A 17,170-nucleotide genomic window follows, 5' to 3' on the forward strand; every position below is an offset into this window, starting at 1 on the left:
AATCAGTTAACTCATACACTTCTTTCTTTCAGTGAGTTACATTCTGAGGCCACAGCAACCTCTAGGCTGAGAATGCACTATTGGCTGACTTGTAGATCTATCTAGATAGATATAGATACAGTATCTCACAAAAGTGAGTGCACCCCTCACATTTTTGTAAATATTTGAGTATATATTTTCATGTGACAACACTGAAGAAATTACACTTTGCTACAATGTAAAGTAGTGAGTGTACAGCTTGTATAACAGTGTACATTTGCTGTCCCCTCAAAATAACACAACACACAGCCATTAATGTCTAAAGCGCTGGCAACAAACGTGAGTACACATTGGGCCCAATTAGCCATTTTCCCTCCCCGGTTTCATGTGACTTGTTAGTGTTACAAGGTCTCAGGTGTGAATGGTGAGCAGGTGTGTTACATTTGGTGTCATCGCTCTCACACTCCCTCAAGTTCAACATGGCACCTCATGGCAAAGATCTCTCTGAGGACCTGAAAAAAAGAATTGTTGCTCTACATAAAGATGGCCTGGGCTATAAGAAGATTGCCAAGACCCTGAAACTGAGCTGCAGCACGGTGGCCAAGACTATACAGCGGTTTAACAGGACAGGTTCCACAAAGAAGTTGAGTGCACATGCTCAGCGTCATATCCAGAGGTTGTCTTTGGGAAATAGATGTACGAGTGCTGCCAGCATTGCTGCAGAGGTTGAAGGGGTGGGGGGTCAGCCTGTCAGTGCTCAGACCATACGCCGCACACTGCATCAAATTGGTCTGCATGGCTGTCGTCCCAGAAGGAAGCCTCTTCTAAAGATGATGCACAAGAAAGCCCGCAAACAGTTTGCTGAAGACAAGCAGACTAAGGACATGGATTACTGGAACTATGTCCTGTGGTCTGATGAGACCAAGATAAACGTATTTGGTTCAGATGGTGTCAAGCGTGTGTGGCGGCAACCAGGTGAGGAGTACAAAGACAAGTGTTTCTTGCCTACAGTTGTCGTGTATTGGGGTTATGCTGTTGTTAAATGTTTTTAAGTGGAACTGAAAGAATGTGGATTTTAGTATCAAGAGGGAATGTTTTAGTGTAACGCCACATACAACAGACAGGAAGTGTGTTGTAGACACGGGGATTGGACAGTAGAGGGAGCCACCCACATCTTGGGAGTTTATATATACTGGGGGAAAAACGAAGAGGGGCAGAAGCATTCAAGATTCATTTGGGAAACGGAGCTTCTCCAGACTTCGCGTGTCTGTAACTTATGCTGTAACCTCGTGATTTTAATAAAAGCCTTTGAACACGGTGCAGCTTAAGCAGACTCTTTGGTTGACAGCAATAGCCACCAGCAGCCGACGTGACACGACACAGTCAAGCATGGTGGTGGGAGTGTCATGGTCTGGGGCTGCATGAGTGCTGCCGGCACTGGGGAGCTACAGTTCATTGATGGAACCATGAATGCCAACATGTACTGTGACATACAGAAGCAGAGCATGATCCCCTCCCTTCGGAGACTGGACCGCAGGGCAGTATTCCAACATGATAACGACCCCAAACACACCTCCAAGACGACCACTGCCTTGCTAAAGAAGCTGAGGGTAAAGGTGATGGACTGGCCAAGCATGTCTCCAGACCTAATCCCTATTGAGCATCTGTGTGGCATCCTCAAATGGAAGGTGGAGGAGTGCAAGGTCTCTGACATCCACCAGCTCCGTGATGTCGTCATGGAGGAGTGAAAGAGGACTCCAGTGGCAACCTGTGACGCTCTGGTGAACTCCATGCCCAAGAGGGTTAAGGCAGCGCTGGAAAATGATGGCGGCCACACAATATTGACACTTTGGGCCCAATTTGGACATTTTCACTTAGGGGTGTACTCACTTTTGTTGCCAGCGGTTTAGACATTAATGGCTGTGTGTAGTGTTATTGAGGGGACAGCACATTTACACTGTTATACAAGCTGTACACTCACTACTTTACATTGTAGCAAAGTGTCATTTCGTCAGTGTTGTCACATGAAAATATATACTCAAATATTTACAAGAATGTGAGGGGTGTACTCACTTTTGTGAGATACCGTATATCTCTATATATTATACACACACAAATTCCTTTCTTGCAGTGGACAACATTTATTTGGAAGACAACAGGGTCCATTTTATATTTATTTAGGAAAAAAGGTCACAATCTAATCTCATCAGTCTCTTGACATCTCCTTAGGTCTCCTGTTTCACATTAACTCCCAACAATCTCCCTCAGGGCAGAGTTCAGGTCTGGGTACTGGTACTGAAAGCCTGACTCCAGAGTCCTCTTTGGTTCTACTTTCTGACCCTGGGTTAGCACTACAGCTCTCTCTGAACCCATTAGGGCATCAATGACAAATCCAGGCACAGGGAAGACCGTGGGTCTCCTCAGAACCCGGCCCAGCTCTTTGGTGAACTCGTAATTGGTGTTCAGTGCAGGGGCGACACCGTTATACACTTGAGGGACAGCAGAGGAGGGGGTGTTGGGAGAGGGCTCCAGGGCATGAGCGATGATTCCAGCCAGGTCAGAGACATGGATCCAGGGGAATGGTTGTCTGCCAGACCCCAACGTGCCTCCAAGGCCTAGCCAGAAAGGAGTCATCATCTGCTTCATGGCACCACCATCACGGCCCAGTACTACCCCTGGTGGAGGAAGGCAGTAGAGCAGGAGATATCAATGGTGAAATCTCAAAAGACTGCCATCTCATTCAATGGACCGTATTCATATTAACATTGTCCATTTGTATCTAACTCACATACACACACTCTGATAATAAATGTATAGTACTCACCTGGTCTGATTACTACTTGTCTGGTATTCTGTGCAATGGTTTCAGGAAGACGCCCCGCCCACTCCCATTCCTTCACCAGTCTTGACAGGAGGTCAAACGGCGTCCACTCACTGTCTTCTGTGTACTGAGCTGTTAGACTGGGTTTGTAACATGCTGTGGGGCAGAGACAAACAAACCAGCAATTATGGTAAAAATATTGTAACTCAGTGGGTTTTGTGAGTATCTAAGGATGTTGTGAGTGTCATTTAAACTGAGTGGGTCTCCTGAGTGGCACAGTGGTCTAAGGCACTGCATCGCAGTGCTGACTGTGCCACTAGAGATCCTGGTTCGAATCCAGGCTCTGTCGCAGCCGGCCGCGACCGGGAGACTCATGGGCGGCGCACAATTGGCCCAGCGTCGTCCAGGGTAGGGGAGGGAATGGCCGGCAGGGATGTAGCTCAGTTGATAGAGCATGGCGTTTGCAACGCCAGGGTTGTGGGTTCGATTCCCACGGGGGGCCAGTATAAAAAAATATATATATGTATTCACTAACTGTAAGTCGCTCTGGATAAGAGCGTCTGCTAAATGACTAAAATGTAAATGTAAATGTAAACTTTATGCAAGGAACCTAGGACACTTACCTACACCTGTGACAAGGACCCAAGCACGAGGGGGACTGGGGGACCCAGCAATGGCTTGAGCCAGAATTGTGGTTGTGTCAACCCGACTGGAGAACAGATCCTTCCTATAACCCTCATTCCACCTGTACCAACATGGAGAGGAGGGAGAACCAATGAGAGGGGGGGGGGCAGATTGCTTTATGGTTGAGAGGGACAAACAGAAAGAAAAGAGAGAGAGGGAGGCAAAGAGTGGTATGGAAAGAGAGTCCAGTCCATGATGAATATAAATACATAATTGTAGGGCCCTGTGTTTTGGTTAACCATGTCACATGACCTAGATATTAACCTGTATTTAAAGCGTTTTTCATCAAACTGTCCCCTTTTTATGTCAGATAGGGCCTCGGATCCTCAAGTTCTACAGCTGCACCAGAGAGCATATTGATTCACTACATCACCACTTGGTATGGCAAATGCACCGCCCTTGACCGCAAAGCACTACAGAGGGTGGTGCAGACGGCCCAGTACATCACTAGGGCCAAGCTCCCTGAAATCCAGGACCTCTATATCAGGTGGTGTCAGAAGAAGGCCTGAAAAATTGCCAAAGACTTCAGCCACCCAAGCCAAAGACTGTTCACTCTGCTACCATCCAGCAAATGGTCCTGGAGCATCGGCTCTCGGACCAACAGGCTCCGAGACAGCTTCTACCCCCAAGCCACAAGACTCCTAAATAGTCCTTGTAACCATTTAATTAACTAACCATCTTGCAATGACTCTATGCATACTCACAATACTATATATACGCACTATATACACACACACACACTCACACATACTACACTGACACATACCAACACAACACACACACTTTTACACTCATCTTATGCTGCTGCTACTCTGTTTTTTATTCTTACTCTTATTATTATTATTATTCTCTATCCTGATCCCTAGTCACTTTATCCTGCCTTTATGTACATACCTACCTCAAATCCCTCTTACCCTTGCACATTGATCTGGTACTGGTACTCCCTGTATATAGCGCCATGCTTGTGTATTTTATTCCTCTTTTGTTACAATTCTAATTTTGTATTTTACTCTGCATTGTTGGGAAGGGCTCATAAGCAAACATTTCACGGTAGTCTACAACCGTTGGATTTGCCACGTGACAAATAAAATCTGATGGTCCAGCACCATCCTAAGACTATTGCTTTCATTTTTGGTCTAATTCTCATTACTGGAAAAGGCTTAAAAAAGGTTAAAATCCAGGTCATGTGACATGATTAACCAAAACACAGGGCCCCAAGTAATGAGGACTCCGTTGCTCACCATCGCAGTGGGTTCATAAGGTTCTCTCCAGACAGGTTGACAGCGCCCTCACATGGTGGGAGGCCACCAGACTCCAGATCACCCTGCAAAAAGGGCATGCAATAGCTTTTTATTTATTGTTTATTAGGTAACACCATGTGTTATGTTTGGGTGTCAACATGAAAGATTCCAATAGATAATAACTTTAATAATAAATGCCATTTAGCAGATGCTTTTATCCAAAGCGACATACAGTCATTCATGCATACATATTTCAGGTATGGTTGCTAATATAAAGAATGGTTACTCTGTAGGAGTGAGGAATACTTGTATTATAGTACTAAAGGAAAATTCATTACAATTATTTCAGTGCGTGCTCTGCCCATGAAAATGCTATAAAATGATGCCACTGACTAGTTGCAAAGGTCAGGTCATAATCATACCCATGTGATCTTTCCCGGACCTGGCTGTCGAGATATTATTGTGACTTCATGACCTTTGTTCTTGAGTAAACGGGTCAGCTCTCTACCCACAAACCCAGATCCTCCTCCTGATTAAAATAAAAGGCAGAGAGAATATAACAATATTACAAGCCAGGAGAAGTACAAGCTCACTGGATTGATTAGATCAGTGGTTCTCAAACGTCTTCTTGGGGACCCCTAGATGTTTCACAATTTTGTTGTAGCCCTGAACTAGCTCACCTAATTCACCTAGTCAAGGGCTTGATGATTAGTTGACAAGTTCAATCAGGTATGCTAGCTCTGGAATACATCAAATACATGGAACAGGTTTGACAACCACTGGATTCAATTAGGGAAACTGCTGTTATTAAATTTGTATTTTTCACAGTCCAAAACAGACTATGCTAGACATTTGGATGATAATATGAATAAAACTCTAGATCCTGTATAAGCAACCAGCAATTACTCTAGGCATAAGAATCTTAGCTCACCAAGCAACACAGATAACTTTAGTTTTAGGCTCCCAAGTGGCGCAGCGGCCTAAAGCACTGCATTTTAGTGCTAAAGGCATCACTGCTCCTGAGTGGCGCAGTGGTCTAAGGCACCAGGATCTCTAGTGGCACAGTTAGCACTGCAAAGCAGTGCCTTAGACCACTGCGCCACTAGAGATCCTGGTTCGAATCCAGGCTCTGTCGCAGCCGGCCGCGACTGGGAGACTCATGGGCGGCGCACAATTGGCCCAGCGTCGTCCAGGGTAGGGGAGGGAATGGCCGGCAGGGATGTAGCTCAGTTGATAGAGCATGGCGTTTGCAACGCCAGGGTTGTGGGTTTGATTCCCACGGGGGGCCAGTATAAATATATATATATTCACTAACTGTAAGTCGCTCTGGATAAGAGCGTCTGCTAAATGACTAAAATGTAATGTAAATGTAATATGGAGTCCCATTGGGCGGTGCACAATTCGCCCAGCGTCGTCCGGGTTAGGGGAGGGTTTGGCCGGGGTAAGCCGTCATTGTAAATAAGAATTTGTTCTTAACTGACTTGCCTAGTTAAATAAAGGTTAAATAAAAAATAAAAAAAAGATAAGCGTTGAAAGAACCGTCATATTGACGCGCATGCGCACTTTGCTCAGTTACAAAACAAGGTTACTGGCTACATTTACAAGTGTTTTTTTAAATGTGAACGAAATGTCCTTAGTTTACCAAAACTGAAGTGGTTTCTCTAAAGTTACCGCACACATGACATGAAACTGGGACTACAGAATGCATGTTTGATAACTATTTATGTAGCTAGCTAATAGTATACGTCCAATGTAGCACTCAGTTACTAAGTACGCTATTGAAGATCATGTCTGACATATACATTTATACATACCTATTAACACTCTCATTCCACACAATTTCCAGTTCCAAGGTTGGAATTCTGCTGTCCTGTGTTGATTCTGCACAGTACACCAACTCAGATTGGCACGCATACGCAGAACAATTTATCCAACGGGTTCCCGTAGATATGTCACATGCCAAACTGGACTGGACAGAGCCTTTCTCCATTTTTGTGAGGTAAGGAAAATAACTTGCTTTACATTGAATCCAATTATTAAATCACTATCTTGTATTATGCTTACAAGCGGAGCTAGAAAACGCAATGTATTTCCAGCAACACTTTAAATAAATGGCAATAATTTTAGACATAAAATGCATGTTTAGAAAATATGGATATACTAGATCAGTTATCAATAAGTTATTGATTTGTGAGTCAATTGGCCTTTATAAATCAATATCAGATTGATGGAACAAATGTTTGTTATGAAAACATTTTGTTTGTATGATAACAACATAATAGTTTGATCCCAAATTATTGATTTGGACTGAAATAGGTGCCAGTACTCATTTTGGGTGCCGGTATTGTTTACATTAAGGTTCAGGAGCTCCACAATACCTTTGAGCTTATGTTTTATAAGAGGAACATGACCTTAAACAGTATAACATTTGAAGTGCCAGTACTCAGCTCCGGTGAGCTCCTGTCTAAGTCAAGCACTGCACAAGGGTACATTATTTCCGCTGAGAAAGTGTGACTTGTTGTATTCTCAGATATCCAGATTGAAGGGGAAAGTTATTATATTATATTACATCTTGTCAAACTCAGTATTGATCTTTCACGGCTTAAGTTTTTCAGCATTTATTCATTCCACGCGGAACTAAAATAAATATATATTTTTTTTTTTTGGAGGGGGGGGTACCACACCGGAGGCAACATGCGTGTTTCCCACTACAACACGTGGTTTAGAAAACAGATAAATGCGCCCCTTGTCCGCTCAATCCGTCTTTCTCACCTACTGCGTGCGGTTGGAGGAATGGCGTTTGAGACAAAGCAAGTTGACGATATTTTTTCTAAGTGCGCATAAGCTGTCAATTGATTAATGTGGGGAGGAAGTTATTTGTAGTTTTTATTAGATAATAGTATTTGAGTGTAACTCAGTTTTAGGTTACTTGCTAGCAGTTGGCTGCTAAGTCATTGTGGTGGCTAGCTTGTCAGGCTAGCTTTAGGGCAGCCTAAAATATATTTAGTTACGTTTAGGTTTTTATCCGACTTTTTTTATTTAAATCCAAGCTGGTGCAATAAACCGACAACTCAAAAGCCTTGGCTACGGTAAGCATCTCAAACATTTTCTTCATGACATTTGTGATATTTTGTCTGGGTCGGTTAGGCCTAGTTGGCTCAAGTTCTTTTTAGCCACTAATTCGAGTGCCTTAGGCCCTTAAACAGTGAACAGGTGTTGGGCCTCTACTGTACAGCCGCTAACCAGATGCGTTTTGTGGCTGAGGCACAGTCGAACTGGTTCCATTTGAACCACGATGGCAATGTCCCCAAACGTACTTTTTTGAAGTGGAGGGAATGTGGCTCCGAGGACTAGCCATTTAGCTTGGTACCAGCGTACTATTACAGCTCTACCTGTGACCCCTTGCACATTTTGTATCTTCAAACCCAAAGTGATGATTTGCATGTGAGTCCGTGTTTCAGCTGAATCTCGTGATTATACTTTCACTGCACTGACTGGGTTGACTGTCTATGGCAACGTTTTACACTTGTGAAAATGTTACTTTATAGCTAACTGAATCGTTTTTTGTCACTAGATAATCTAAACTCAAATCTTGCTGTTGTGGAAAATCAGGTAACTATCAAATGTTCTGCTCCTTAAACATAAACCTTTCATTAACCTTACAATGATGATTTTGTTGCATGATCCGTGTTTCACCTGAATCCTAGTGATTATACACATGCGCTGAGCAAGTTATTGGGAGCAGTTGAATAATCACTATATTCGGTGTTGTACTAACCATTTCCCCATTATCTGTCCACCTCTAGGTAATGTGAACTGTGCAATTGAATCATCACCGCTTCCATTCAACCCCTGGAAGATCTTCAGATCTTCTTCCTATTTATGCATTTCTATTGACTAAGATTTGTACAAAATGTTACTTTTGGTTGAAAGTGTTCAATAAATGCAGTGACTTAACTCATATTTTTGTATACAATTTCTGGATTGTCATTGGCAGTTGTGGTAATTATGAATACAGCTGTCACCTGTAAAGACATGAAAGTTAGGCATGTGTTTTTGTTCTACTCTATTCTGGGGGGGGGTAAACAGCTAAACCAAAGGGAAAGTTTTGGGATTTTCAAACTACAGGCCACTAAGTACCCTGGTTTAAATGTAGATATGGATTTCTCACCTTTCCTGTAGGGTCGTGAGAGGTCCCTTTGCTGTCATAAGTATTCAGACCCTTTGCTATGTGAATTGAAATTGAGCTCAGGTGGATCCTGTTTCCATTGATCATCCTTGACATGTTTCTACAACTTGATTTGAGTTCGCCAGTGGTAAATTCAATTGATTGGACATGATTTGGAAAGGCACACACCTGTCTATATAAGGTCCCACATTTGACAGTGCATTTCGGAGCAAAAGCCAAGCCATGAGGTCGAAGAAATTGTTCTTAGAGCTCCGAGACAGGATTGTGTCGAGGCACATATCTGGGGAAGGGTACCAAAAAATGTCTGCAGCCTTGACGGTCCCCAAGAACACAGTGGCCTCCATCATTCTTTATTGGAAGAAGTTTGGCCAAACGGAGCAATCGTGGGAGAAGGGCCTTGGTCAGGGAGGTGACCAAGAACCAGATGGTCACTCTGACAGAGCTCCAGAGTTCCTCTGGAGATGGAAGAACCTTTCAGAAGGACAGCCATCTCTGCAGCACTCCACCAATCAGGCCTTTATGTTAGAATGGCCAGACAGAAGCCACTCCTCAGTAATGGAGTTTGCCAAAAGGCACCTAAAGACTCTCAGACCATGAGAAACAAGATTCTCTTATCTAATGAAACCAAGATTGAACTCTTTGGCCTGAATGCGAAGCGTCACGTCTGGAGGAAACCTGGCACCATCCCTACGGTAAGCATGGTGGTGGCAGCATCATGCTGTGGGTATATTTTTCAGCGGCAGGGACTGGGAGACTAGTCAGGATCGAGGGGATGATGAACGGAGCAAAGTACAGAGAGATTCTTGATGAAAAACTGCTCAGGACCTCAGACTGGGGCGAAGGTTCACCTTCCAACAGGACAACGACCCTAAGCACACAACCAAGACAATGCAGGACTGGTTTTGGGACAAGTCTCTGAATGTCCTTGAGTGGCCCAGCCAGAGCCTGGACTTGAACCTGATCGAATATATCTGGAGAGACCTGAAAATAGCTGTGCAGCGATGCTCCCCATCCAACCTGACAGAGCTTGAGAGGATATGTAGAGAAGAATGGGAGAAACTCCCCAAATACAGGTGTGCCAAGCTTGTAGCGTCATACCAAAGAAGACTCGATGTTGTAATCGCTGCCAAATGTGCTTCAACAACGTACTGAGTAAAGGGTCTGAATACTTATGTAAATGTGATATTTCCGTTAATTTTATTTTATACTTTTGCAAACATTTCTAAAAACCTGTTTTTGTTTTGTTATTATAGGGTATTGTGTGTAGATTGATGAGAAAAAACAAACAATTTAATCAATTTTAGAATAAGGCTGTAACGTAACAAAATGTGGAAAAAGTCAAGGGGTCTGAATACTTTCCGAATGCTCAAGCAGCACTTCAGTCGAGTACAGGCTTGACTGAATGACAACAGAGACGGAATATAATAAGGAATTTTATTGGATAGTTTAGGGTAGGCATCGTCTGAGGAATGCTCCTCAGAGACAGATGCTGATGACAGGTTGCCCTATGCTGGGCAGCTGGCATTGAAACCCCCCGCTGGGGGAAGGAGTTCCAATGATGGTCCTTAAGGTTATTATGCTGGTGGTGGTGGGGAGGTGGAAGGTCAGTGAAAGACTGTTGCTGCAAAACAACAAGTGGGACACACGTTTTGAGTAGACATATAAATACTCCCCTAGATTCATGCCCATTGGTTAAAAGAAAGGATAGTGATTATTGCACAACTGTGGTGGAATTACCTTAGTGTGCCATGCTCATAGGCTGAAGTGAATAGGTGAATTAAATTCTGCACACTTGCTAATAGGAAATGAGGAAGAGAGACATGACGCTAAGCTGATGAGGTAACATTATGACACTACCCTATAAATAAATACCTGCCATCCTGACGCGGTAACATTATAGACACTACCATATATACTGAACAAAAATATAAACGCTACATGTAAAGTGTTGGTCCCATGTTTCATGAGCTGAAATAAACTATCCCAGAAATGTTCAATACGCACAAAAAGCTTATTTCTCTCAAAGTTTGTGCACAAATTTGTTTACATCTCTGTTAGCGAGTATTTCTCCTTTGCCCTGCTAATCCATCCACCTGACAGGTGTGGCATGTCAAGAAGCTGATTCAACAGCATGATCATTACACAGGTGCACCTTGTGCTGGGGACAATAAAAGGCCACTCTAAAATGTGCAGTTTTGTCACACAACACAATGCCACAGATGTCTCAAGTTTTGAGGGAGCGTGCAATTGGCATACTGATTGCAGGAATGTCCACCAGAGCTGTTGCTAGAGAACTTAATGTTAATTTCTCTACCATAAGCCACCTCCATCGTCATTTTAGAGAATTTGGCAGTATGTCCAACCTGCCTCACAACCACAGACCACATGTATGGTGTCGTGTGGGCGAGCGGTTTGCTGATGTCAACGTTTTGAACAGAGTACCCCAAGGTGGCAGAAGGGTTATAATATGGGAGGGTTTAAGCTACGGACAACGAACACAATTGCATTTTATCGATGGCAATTTTAATGCACAGAGATACCGTGACGAGATCCTGAGGCCCATTGTCGTGCCATTCATCCGCCACCATCACCTCATGTTTCAGCATGATAATGCACGACCCCATGTCGCAAGGATCTTTACACAATTCCTGGAAGCTGAAAATGTCCCAGTTCTTCCATGGCCTGCATACTCACCAGACATGTCACCCATTGAGCCTGTTTGGGATGCTCTGGATCGACGTGTACGACAACGTGTTCCAGTTCAATGTGTTCCAGTTCTGCCAATATTGAGCAACTTCACACAGCCTTTGAAGAGGAGTGGGACAACATTCCACACGCCACAATCAACAGCCAGTTCAACTCTATGCGAAGGAGATGTGTCGCATTGCATGAGGCAAATGGTGGTCACACCAGATACTGACAGGTTTTCTGACCCACTCCCTACTTTTTTTTAAAGGTATCTGTGACCAACAGATGAGTATTAGCATTCCCAGTCATGTGAAATCCATAGATTAGGGCCTAATGAATTTATTTCAATTGACTTATTTCCTTATATGAACTGTAACTCAGTAAAATCTTTGGAATTGTTGCATGTTGCGTTTATATTTTTGTTCAGTGTAAATACCTGCTATGCTGATGAGTGAGATAGGAAGCGATGTGAATTATGAGTATACTAGATTAATTAAAAGTGACGATCCATTCAGACCAGCCTTACTGATTTAACTTTATTTTGGAAGATATGCAGTCTCCAACAGCTCTTCACAGATATACGACAATGCTGTGAATCTGTTTACAAAGGTTATGTACCATCAAGTCATGGACAATTTCTCTCAGTTTTCTGATACAATAAAGCAGATAGAGCACATTGAGCACTGAGGAACATCTGAAGATGGGGCCAGTATTCATGACAGAGAGGTAGACATCTCAACTCTTCTCCCCACTGAGTCTGAGGTTGAGAAACAGAGTGTACCAGTCTTCCTCAGTCTAAGGCTGTCCAGAAACGCAAAGGGAAGTTCAGCTTCCTGTCAAAGATCATCTTCAGGTTCATCTCTAAGGTAGATGAGATAAAAGTTAAGGTTGAAATGTTCCTATTACACAGTGGTATAAAATACTTAAGTAAAAATACTTATAGTACTACTTAAGTAGTATTTTGGGGTATCTGTACTTTACTTTACTATTTATATTTTTGACAACTTTTACTCTTACTTCACTACATTCCTAAAGAAAATAATGTACTTTTTACTCAATACATTTTACCTGACACCCAAAAGTACTTGTTACATTTAGCAGGACAGGAAAATTGTCCAATTCATGGATTTATCAAGAGAACACGTGGTCATCCCTGCTGCCTCTGATCTGGCGGACTCACTAAACACAAATGCATCTTTTGTAAATGATGTCTGAGTGTTGGAGTGTGCCCCTGGTTATCCGTAAATGTTTAAAACAAGAAAATAGTGCTGTCTGCTTTGCTTAAGATAAGGAATTTGAAATGATTTATACTTTTACTTTTGATACTTAAGTATATTTAGAACCGAATACTTTAAAACTTTTACTCAAGTAGTATTTTACTGGGTGACTTTCACTTTTACTTGAGTAACTTTCTATTAAGGTACAGTGGCTTGCGGAAGTATTCACCCCCTTGGCATTTTTCCCATTTTGTTGCCTTAAAACCTGGAATTAAAATATATTTTGGGGGGGTTTATATCATTTGATTTACACAACATGCCTACCACTTTGAAGATGCAAAATATTTTTTCTTGTGAAACAAAAAAGAAATAAGACAAAAAAAAACTGAAAACTTGAGCGTGCGTAACTATTCACCCCCCCAAAGTCAATACATTGTAGAACCACCTTTTGCAGCAATTACAGCTGCAAGTAACTAACTGTAAGTCGCTCTGGATAAGAGCGTCTGCTAAATGACTAAAATGTAAATGTAAGTCTCTTGGGATATGTCTCTATAAGCTTGGCACATCTAGCCACTGGGATTTTTGCCCATTCTTCAAGGCAAAACTGCTCCAGCGCCTTCAAGTTGGATGGGTTCCGCTGGTGTACAGCAATCTTTAAGTCATACCACAGATTCTCAATTGGATTGAGGTCTGGGCTTTGACTAGGCTATTCCAAGACATTTAAATGTTTTCCCTTAAACCGCTCGAGTGTTGCTTTAGCAGTATGCTTAGGGTCATTGTCCTGCTGGAAGGTGAACCTCCGTCCCAGTCTCAAATCTCTGGAAGACTGAAACAGGTTTCCCTCAAGAATTTCACTGTATTTAGCGCCATCCATCATTCCTTAAATTCTGACAGTTTCCCAGTCCCTGCTGATGAGAAACATCCCCACAGCTGCCACCACGCTTCACTGTGGGGATGGTGTTCTTGGGGTGATGAGAGGTGTTGGGTTTGCGCCAGACATTTTCCATGATGGCCAAAAAGCTCAATTTTAGTCTCATCTGACCAGAGTACCTTCTTCCATATGTTTGGGGAGTCCCCCACAAATCACTTTTTGCGAACAACAAACTTGTTTGCTTATTTTTTTCTTTAAGCAATGGCTTTTTTCTGGCCACTCTTCCGTAAAGCCCAGCTCTGTGGAGTGTACGGCTTAAAGTGGTCCCATGGACAGATTCTCCGCTGTGGAGCTTTGCAGCTCCTTCAGGGTTATCTTTGGTGTCTTTGTTGCCTCTCTGATTAATGCCCTCCTTGTCTGGTCCGTGAGTTTTGGTGGGCGGCCCTCTCTTGGCAGGTTTGTTGTGGTATTCTTTCCATTTTTTAATAATAGATTTAATGGTGCTCCGTGGGATGTTCAAAGTTTCTGATATTTTTTTATAACCCAACCCTGATCTGTACTTCTCCACAACTTTGTTCCTGACCTGTTTGGAGAGCTCCTTGGTCTTTATGGTGCCGCTTGCTTGGTGGTGCCCCTTGCTTAGTGTTGTTGCAGACTCTGAGGCCTTTCAGAACAGGTGTATATATACTGAGATCATGTGACAGATCATGTGACTGCACACAGGTGGACTTTATTTAACTAATTATGTGACTTCTGAAGGTAATTGTTTGCACCAGATCCTATTTAGGGGCTTCATAGCAAAGGGGGTGAATACAGATGCACGCACCACTTTTCCAGTATTTATTTTTTAGAATATTTTGAAACAAGTTATTTTTTTCATTTCACTTTACCAATTTGGACTATTTTGTGTATGTCCATTACATGAAATACAAATAAAAAATCAATTTAAATTACAGGTTGTAATGCAACAAAATAGGAAAAACGCCAAGGGGAATGAATACTTTTGCAAGGCGCTGTATCTATATTTTTACTCAAGTATGACAATTGGGTACTTTTTCCACTACTGCTATTACATATATAATTGAACTGTTTATCATGTACCTGTATATGCTGTTCTTCTATATTCAAACAATGACAATATAATATCTCAGTTTTCAATGAGAAACAGTTGAAGAAACGCACTAACAATGTCTGTTAACATGATCTTGTTGTGTGTGGGGCTCCAATTAGCGCTCCAAGAAGAGCAACCAGAACAGCAAGGCCTCAGAGTTAAAACAAGACCAGGCTAGGATTCCCCATGAGGATGACTATTGCTGTCACGATCGTCTAGAACAGATGAGGACCAAGGCGCAGCGTTGCAGACGAACATACTCTTTATTATATACACGATCAAAACAATAACGTGACAGTTCACGGTCTAACAAAAACCAACTAGAAACAAAATCCCACAAACACGAATGAAAAACAGACTGTTTAAATATGGCTCCCAATCAGAGACAACCATTCACAGCTGACACTCGTTGCCTCTGATTGGGAGTCACTCAGGCCAACATAGAAATGCACAAACTAGAACTCCCAACCTAGAAATAGAATACATAGATCTACACACCCTGGCTCAACATAACAGTGTCCCCAGAGCCAGGGCGTGACAATTGCATACGTAAGTCCATACATAACCTTCTGCTATAGAGTTATGTTCAACTATCTAAATAGAATAAAAAATGTTTAGAGTATATTATTTTATTTATTTAACCTTCATTTAAACAGGGAGTCACATTGAGATTAAAAATCTATTTTACAAGAGAGCCCTGTATACATTACAAAAAAAAACAGAATATAAAACAACATACACATATGTGTATAAAACAATATAATTCAGCACACAATAACAAAATAAACATATTTAATAAAAGCAATGACATTAAACTACATAGAGGTCCTCAATCAATAATTTAAACTGTCTGAGTGGCACCAGCACATCTAACTGCAGTGAACTCTGCAAATTGTTCCACAAATTAGGGGCAAAAAAACAAAACGCAGATTTTCCCAAATCTGTGGAGACTGAAGGGATCTCTAGTGTTATCCATTCCTGAGAACGGGTTTGGTAACTTATGATTCTTAACTTAATTAATGAAGTTACATATGGAGGGAGTTTCTGTAAGATTGCTTTGTAAATAAATAAAAGAGAATGAGGCTCTCTTCTTACAGACAGAGAGGTCCATCCCACATTTTTATACTGACTACAATGAGTCCTAAAATTGTCCCCTGTGATAAAACATATTGCGAAATGGTAGACTGCGTCCAAGGGTTTCAAAACAGAGTTTTCCGCATGCATTTAAACAATATCACCAAAATCCAATACAGGGAGAAGTGTTGTTTGAACAATGTGTCTCCTATTTTCAATACTGAGGCATGATTTATTTCTATATAAAAAAACTATCTTGGATTGTTAGGAAAATATGCAGTTCCTCAGGGTCAACATTTCGTGACCTAGAGAACAGCATGAGATTAGTTTTACTTGTATTTAACACTAATTTAAGATCTGTAAGTGATTTCTGAATTGAATCAGTCATGCTGAAGTTCAATCAAATCAAATCAAATTGTATTTGTCACATACACGTGTTTAGCAGATGTTATAGCGGGTGTAGTGAAATGCTTGTGCTTCTAGCTCTGACTGTGCTGTAATATCTAACAAGTAATATCTAACAATTTCACAACATATACCCAATACACACAAAACTAGTAAGGAATGGGATTTAAGAATATATACATATATGGACATATATGGACAAGCAATGATAGAGCGGCATGGACTAAGATACAGTAGAATATTATAGAGTAGAATGCAGTATATACATATGAGATGAGTAGTGCAAGATATGTAAACATTATTAAAGTGACTAGTGTTCCATGCACTAAGGTGGCACAGGAATACAAAACTGTGTAATCTGCATAGAGATGAACGTTACAAGTAGTAACAGTGTTTCCTATGTCATTAATATACAAGGTGAACAATAATGGACCCAAAATAGAACCCTGAGGAACACCTTTTTGAATCTCAAGAAATTCTGATTTAACCCCATCTGTTAAGATGGCCTGAGTTCTGTTGCTAAAATAATCCTGAAACCGTATACAGGCTGTATATCCCAGGCCTATTCTTGATAACTTCTTCAGCAAAACAGAATGATATACAGTGTCAAATGCCTTTGACAGGTCAATAAACAAGGCAGCACAGCTCTTTTTAGCATCCAAGGCATTGACAAGATCATTAACAACTAGCGTGGTTGCTGTGGTAGTACTATGCCCAGGCCTAAACACTGATTGGTTTATATTAAAAATGCAATTATCAGATAAAAAGGAACAAAGTTGTACATTAACCAAGGATTCAAGAATCTTAGCTAAACAAGGTAGTTTTGAAATGGGGCGATAGATGTCAAGATAATTAGTATCCCCACCCTTATGGAGTGGCAGCAAATATGC

The 17,170-nt window shown here is 41.8% G+C and overlaps 1 protein-coding gene and 1 long non-coding RNA gene across 2 annotated transcripts; one reads left to right on the top strand and one right to left on the bottom strand.

Annotated features, from left to right (window-relative positions):
- Positions 1 to 2,140: 2,140 nt before the first annotated feature.
- sdr39u1 (short chain dehydrogenase/reductase family 39U, member 1) lies at positions 2,141 to 6,642 on the bottom strand. The gene is made up of 6 exons (XM_084139869.1): positions 6,540 to 6,642; positions 5,148 to 5,254; positions 4,726 to 4,808; positions 3,424 to 3,545; positions 2,804 to 2,956; positions 2,141 to 2,654 (listed from the first exon to the last, which is right to left on the bottom strand). Exons 1-6 carry the CDS (start codon positions 6,637 to 6,639, stop codon positions 2,224 to 2,226), a joined length of 996 nt encoding a protein of 331 aa, XP_083995995.1. The 5' UTR covers positions 6,640 to 6,642; the 3' UTR covers positions 2,141 to 2,223.
- An 868-nt stretch (positions 6,643 to 7,510) lies between these two features.
- Positions 7,511 to 8,686, top strand: LOC311150543. Its single transcript, XR_014615114.1, has 3 exons — positions 7,511 to 7,814; positions 8,300 to 8,337; positions 8,532 to 8,686. It is a non-coding gene; the product is annotated as an uncharacterized lncRNA (long non-coding RNA).
- The last annotated feature ends 8,484 nt before the right edge of the window (positions 8,687 to 17,170 follow it).

This window comes from Coregonus lavaretus (genome assembly GCF_964263955.1).
Source record: "Coregonus lavaretus genome assembly, chromosome: 23".
Taxonomy (NCBI): domain Eukaryota; kingdom Metazoa; phylum Chordata; class Actinopteri; order Salmoniformes; family Salmonidae; genus Coregonus; species Coregonus lavaretus.